The sequence below is a fragment of the Myotis brandtii genome, unplaced genomic scaffold, assembly GCF_000412655.1.
Source record: "Myotis brandtii unplaced genomic scaffold, ASM41265v1 scaffold486, whole genome shotgun sequence".
Classification (NCBI taxonomy): domain Eukaryota; kingdom Metazoa; phylum Chordata; class Mammalia; order Chiroptera; family Vespertilionidae; genus Myotis; species Myotis brandtii.
Window position 1 is genome coordinate 504396 of NW_005368569.1, and position 6237 is coordinate 510632.

Genomic DNA, 6237 nt, shown 5'->3' on the forward strand with positions numbered 1-6237 from the left:
ATATGTAAAAGATTATATATAGATAGATACTTTTTGTTTTCCATTAATAAAAAGTTAAAAACATTCACACAACGTGCATGTGCTGACATTTAATGAAACATATTTCCAAAATCATAACTGGATGACCAAATTATAAAGATAATTCTCCAAATTGATAATATATCTAAAAAAAGTTGTCACCGTGTTTAAGGAAAAAATTTTTTTTCAAAAGTGCATCGAGGGGAAAAAAAAAGTGCATCGAGGAAGAACTCCTACGATCAAAATATAATGTCATTAAACGTATTTCCCAATAAATTCCAACATACATCTTAAAAATCTGTCTGCTGTTAACTACCTTTTCTTGTATAATCAACATACTGTAAAAAATACTTATTATCCTGACTTTATTTCAACAGTATAATAAGGTATCTACATCTAGCTAAACTTTCAAAACTCTAATACATTTTATTTTTCAATTACAGTTTACATTCAATATTATTTTGCATTTGTTTCAGGGGTATCAAAACTCTAATACATTTTAGATAGCAGTTTTGGACTGGGTTATGTGAATTTCTTCAAAAAAAAATTTCTTTGTATATAAAGGCCACAAATTTTAAAGCCTGCCCCTTACCAGGCAGTTCCTTTTTTCAGTCTCTCTTCCCACTGCCCACTACACGTAACTCACCCATATGCATGCAGATCATACACATCCCATGTGGAGTTAAACAAATGCCCCCAACCCTGAAGGCAGTGGTCCTTTGACATGTCATGTCCTACCACAAACCAGGAACAAGCTATATTTATAACCTAGTCTCATCACATAATAATAATAAAAAGCCTACAGCTGAAAGATATATAGTTAACCACAGATTCAAAGAGGAACCTGCAAATAGGTGGCCTAGAAAAAATCCCATAAATGCAAAGACCAAAAAGTTTTTAAGGAATCTGAAATAAAGTTAACATGTACTTCAACTCAAAGGCAAATGAATATGGTTAATATGATGTGTTGGCATGAAATATGCTTGTGCCATCTTGAAACAGGAGGCCTTGGAGTCACAGAGTATCTGCACCATGTTTTTCAAAAGGCACTATAGATACCACTGTGTCTTAAGCTCTGAGTTACATGTGATACATACCACCTCTCATCCTGTCAACCTACAAAACATATATTACCCAATTCTAAAAATGAGGAAACTGAGGTGCAGAGTGGTTCAGTCAGTCACAACTAGTGACTATATGGGTTTCTGAACCGGTTCTGTGTGGCTCCAATGCCCAGTTTCTTTTCACAATAACCATGCTGCCCAACAAAGACAGGAAGCAAAAGACTCAGACACATGAGACCCTCTAGGCCTGGCTCAGTTGTCCTACTCACGCCGATTCCATTCGGCCTAAATGGCACCTGAATGTCTCTGTCCTTTTTACACAAGGAGAATCCTCAGCACCGGGTCTACCTTCAACCTTTCTGTCACATCCTTCAGGGAATTTTCAGCATGGCAAAGGAAACTGGGGAGGAGGAGGAGGAATAAGTCCCTGGAGTTCTAAGATTACCAGTAAGTTACCATTAACACAGCGCAGTTCTCCAAGCTTTAACAAGCAATCCTTACCCGAGCCCTCTTACTAATAATGACTCTTGGAGATCAAAGAATTATCATACTGGAAAGGACCTGAGTCCAGCTTCTTCATTTTAGCAATAAGGAAATAGAGGGCCAGAGGTGGTGAGATCTGCCCTCTTATATATAATCGCCCTTATATCATGATCCTTACTGTTTAAGTGGGTAAAGGAAAACATAAAGAAAGTAATTTAGCCCGGCTGGTGTGGTTCAGTGGTTGAGCATCGACCTATGAACCAGGAGGTCACAGTTTGATTCCTGGTCAGGGTACATGCCCAGGCTACAGGCTCAATCCCCAGTAGGGGGTGTACAGGAGGCAGCCGATCAACGATTCTCTCTCATCACTGATGTTTCTATCTCTCTCTCCCTCCCTCTCCCTTCCTCTCTGAAATGAATAAAAATATATGTATAAAAAAAGTAATTTAATGACTATATTTCATCCTTAACTACATAACTTTCCTATAAATAAAAAGACCTAGACACCAATAATTATTTTAGAGCCATTAAAATAAATAACAGTATAGGAGTGACTCCTGTACCATCTCCCTACGGCCCCAACCCTAAAGCCTAAGTTTATAAAGGAGGCAACTGAGTAATGGTAACCAAAAACCATTACTCCAATCCAGCTCATAATTATACTTTTTTTTTTTTAAATATGTTTTATTCATTTTTTACAGAGTGGAAGGGAGAGAGATAGAGAGTTAGAAACATCGATGAGAGAGAAACATCGATCAGCTGCCTCCTGCACACCTCCTACTGAGGATGTGCCCGCAACCCAGGTACATGCCCTTGACCGGAATCGAACCTGGGACCTTTCAGTCCGCAGACCGACGCTCTATCCACTGAGCCAAACCGGTTCTGGCCATAATTATACTTACAAGAAAGAATTATAAAATGAGTCCTAGCTGGTTTGGCTCAGTGGATAGAGTGTCGGCCTGCAGACTGAAAGGTCCCAGGTTCGATTCCGGCCAAGGGTACATGCCCACATTTCGGGCTTGATCCCCAATAGGACACATGCAGGAGGCAGCCGATCACTGTTTCTATCTCTCTCTTCCTCTCCCTTCCTCACTGAAATCAATATAAATATATACTTTTTCAAGTGGTAAAATGATATCTAATCCTTATAAAAGTGCTTACCATGCACTATTAATCAACCCAACTACTCTGTAGGTAGAAACTATTACTATCCACATTCTTGAAATGAGGAATTAAAAGAGAGTATTATCACATATGAGCTCCTATTCTTTCCACTGAAAGAAACACAGGAAATTAGCATTTTTACACTGTCACAAAGAGACTCAGAAGAGTCTCCTGTGAATATTTGTTGAACTATTACATTCTGAACCACACCCATTTCAGATCCTCCACTAGAACCAGGTAGAGTAACAATGGATCAGTCTGCCATGCGTTTCTCTCATAGAAAAGTTCAGAGCTTTTAAAAACATCTTATTACCTTTATGTACATCTGGAACTACCTTCAGTGTCTCCTTGTAAGTGAGGGTTACCCAGAGCAGCAGCTGACAGCCCTATTCCCAATTTTCACTAACATACTCTAAAAAGAAAAGTGAGTCAAGTCCTATAAAGACATACACTTCATCGATTCCCCTGTGAATTATTCTCCAAGAAAGAATATACCTACTAAGAAGGGTTCCTGGTGGCTACTGGGCTCAAATTAAAAACACACACAAAAAAACAGGGCCTAGCTGCCATTTCTAAACCGGGGCCTCTCATGCAAACCACGCTTCAGGGAGAAGCCTGCACCAAGCTGCCTGCCTCCTACACTGACTGCCTGTCTGCACTGTGTTTCTGCCATCTGAGCCAGCCCTTACAGAGGAGTTCCTGGAATCCTGTAACAGCCAACAGGGCTGAAACTTGCCCAGTTCAATAGGAGCTACACAACTAAATCCCCATCAGCATCTTCACTGACCAATCAGGGCCTAGGGACAGGGACTTCTGTCTATATAAGTCAGCTCCCCTCTATCTTGGGAAGTGCACTTCCCTTTTTAATGAAGACAGAAGACTGTGTTTCCCACTGAAGATGTTTCACTAGAGCAGAGCAGAGCAAATAGGTGGAGCAGAGCTAAGCTGCCTAGTGAAAGAGAGGCCTTGCCCCAGGGCTTCCTCAAAGCCAGGCGCTGCTCCCTAACTGAGATGTTAACACTATTAAGCTGTTCCGTAGCTGTGCTGTTTTCACAATTAAGCTTTTTTGCACTAAATAAAGTTTCCTTCTTCACCACACCCCAAATTGGGGATTCCTGTTGGCGTTGACTTGGCAACACGACCACTGGTTGACAGAACTAAACAGAAAATCGAGAATGCCTAGCCATGTTGCAGGAGCTGCAACCAAGGTGTCAGAGCCCTGCATGCAACCCTCACCACGGACCAACGCTTCACTCACCATCTCGGTCCTCGTCATGGACGCTGAGGTAGAGATACTCTAGGCCTCTTCCTTTTTTGCCATGCTCAGCTCCTTGTAGTTTAGTCATGAGGGTTGTTTTCCCAGAACCATCTTCACCTACAAATAATGGGTATAAGACAAAGTGTACTGTTTACTATAGGCAGGGATGAGGAGTCTTGACATTCACACTAAGAACTAAGAATTTCCTGCAAAGCCTGCTATTGAGGTCTCTCACCTGCATTCATAAACACAGCAGGCTTTGCTTTAAGAGTGGTTGGTGTGGGGAGGGGTGATAAAGGTGGCAAATCCCAACATCTAAAATGACATTCTATTGCAGTTGCCCTTATTTCACAAGGGAAGGACTAGAGCAGGTCCACAGGCCCTATCTACAATTTATAAGACATGCATTTGGAGAACTGAAAGTAAAAGGTGGAGCTAGTTGCTCACAAAATAAACTTTTACCACAAGAAACGCAAGCAATCTTCCAAATATAATTAACCTTAAAACACAGGAACTCTTAACTAAAAAAAAAGTCTGATCCTGCGTCACAATGATGAAGAACGGAAGCTATTCTTCACTTTTCATTTTAGTATATCTCTTTCATAAGCATCCTGATGGCTAGGAAACTAATGAAAATAATTACAGACCTACGCAAAACTCTTAAGCACAATCTCAGTAATTACCAAGCACTTCCTCATCCCCCTCCAGCCAACTAACAACCACTCCCCTCCAAAAAACAAACCTTAACATCAAGAACCACCACCACCAAGGAATATCACTAAGCACCCCTAAGATTTAATAATATGAACCTACAGGAGAACTGAAAGGCATTCCACAGATCAAAAGTCTCCTTCCCCATCCCCAACGCCACTGCCTTACTCAGGCCCTCCATCGGGACCACGTGGTACCCAGCAGGTACTGTCAGCCTGACTCGAGTACCTGCTCACGGTGAGCCACCTGCTACTCGGCTGCCAGAATTCCCTTTCTACAGCCCAGATCGAGTGCCTTGATACCCTACTTCTTGAAGATCTCTAAGGGTCCTCTCTCATCCAGTGCAATGGTCCTCACCTACAGAAGACCATCTGCTCCCCTCCTGGAAGGGATTCCCACCAGGATTAAGGGAGGGAAGGAGGTGAAATAAAAGGTCCTTGACAATCAGAGGCCTCCAGGAGAAAAGCATCAGCTCCTCAGCCTTCCACAATCTACCCCCAATACACCACTGCAGTCATCTCACACAAAGAGCTTCCGAAAGCTCCAAAACCCCCACACCTTTTTTAAAATTTATTTTTATTGATTTCAAAGAGGAAGGAAGAGGGAAAGAGAGATAGAAACACCAATGATGAGAGAGAACCATTGATCGGCTGCCTCCTGCAAGCCCCCCACTGGGGACCGAGCCCACAACCCGGGGCATGGGCCCCTGACAGGAATCGAACCTGGACCTTTCAGTTCCCAGACCAATGCTCTATCCACTGAGCCAAACCAGCCAGGGGCCCCCACACCTTCTGGTCACCTCTGCACCCCTGCATGGTGACACTTATCCTTCAAAACACCTGACCCCCCCCCCCAAATCACAAATCACCCTCTTTCAAAACAGCACCAAGCAGTGTGATGCTCCCACGAGAATCTGCCTAGGCCTCGCTGGTAGAGTGCAATCACCAACACATCTGTGTCTCCCCGGACAGAGACTCTTGTCCTGTCTGACAGCTCTCTGTGCTGCCCGGTGCCGGCCCACGGCTCTCACTCAACAAATGGGTTTTTGCCCTATGAGCGAACCCCGTCCAACTCCCCCACTTGCAGGATGAGATGGAAACCAGAGACGTTCAGGGCCCCGACCCAGGTAACCCAGCAGCGAGGGCTGGAATAAGGCAGTGAAGTCTCTGGACGAAGACTCCGAGGCCAGCTGTTCCGTGCAGAGTCCCTTCAACTAACTTCGCATGGAAATCGAGGGGCGACTCCTGTACCATCTGCCCGACCCCACGCCACCTTGTTCCCCGCCTGCTCCCCCTGACTTCCTCGCGTACTCACGCCCCACTCCCCGCTCACGTCTGGTGAACCTGGAGGTGAGGTTCCGAGCGCGGGAGTCGGGAACATTTGAAGGAAAGCGTTGATGCTGCGGCCAAGTGACTAAGGAATACACCGGACCTCCCCATGCCAGCCATGCCAGCATCACTGGGCTCTGCAAGGGGGCAACCCCCAGCCTCGGGCGGAGGGACCGGGCCACTCCCCGGCTGTCCAGGCGGCAGGGGAGAG

At 44.4% G+C, this 6237-nt stretch overlaps 1 protein-coding gene across 4 annotated transcripts in view; it reads right to left on the reverse strand.

Moving 5' to 3' along the window:
- DYNC1LI2 (dynein, cytoplasmic 1, light intermediate chain 2) overlaps positions 1–6169 on the reverse strand; it is a 39902-nt gene extending 33733 nt beyond the window's left edge. For 3 of the 4 annotated variants that reach the window (XM_014547843.1, XM_014547845.1, XM_014547844.1), the window contains exons 1-2: positions 6013–6169; positions 3988–4104 (exon numbers count right to left, since the gene is read on the reverse strand). In XM_014547843.1, the coding sequence (XP_014403329.1) occupies positions 3988–4104; positions 6013–6154 (259 nt within the window). In that variant the 5' untranslated portion in view covers positions 6155–6169. The remainder of the gene's footprint in view (positions 1–3987; positions 4105–6012) is intronic. The other variant, XM_005876349.2, reaches the window with a different exon arrangement.
- Positions 6170–6237: the final 68 nt, after the last annotated feature.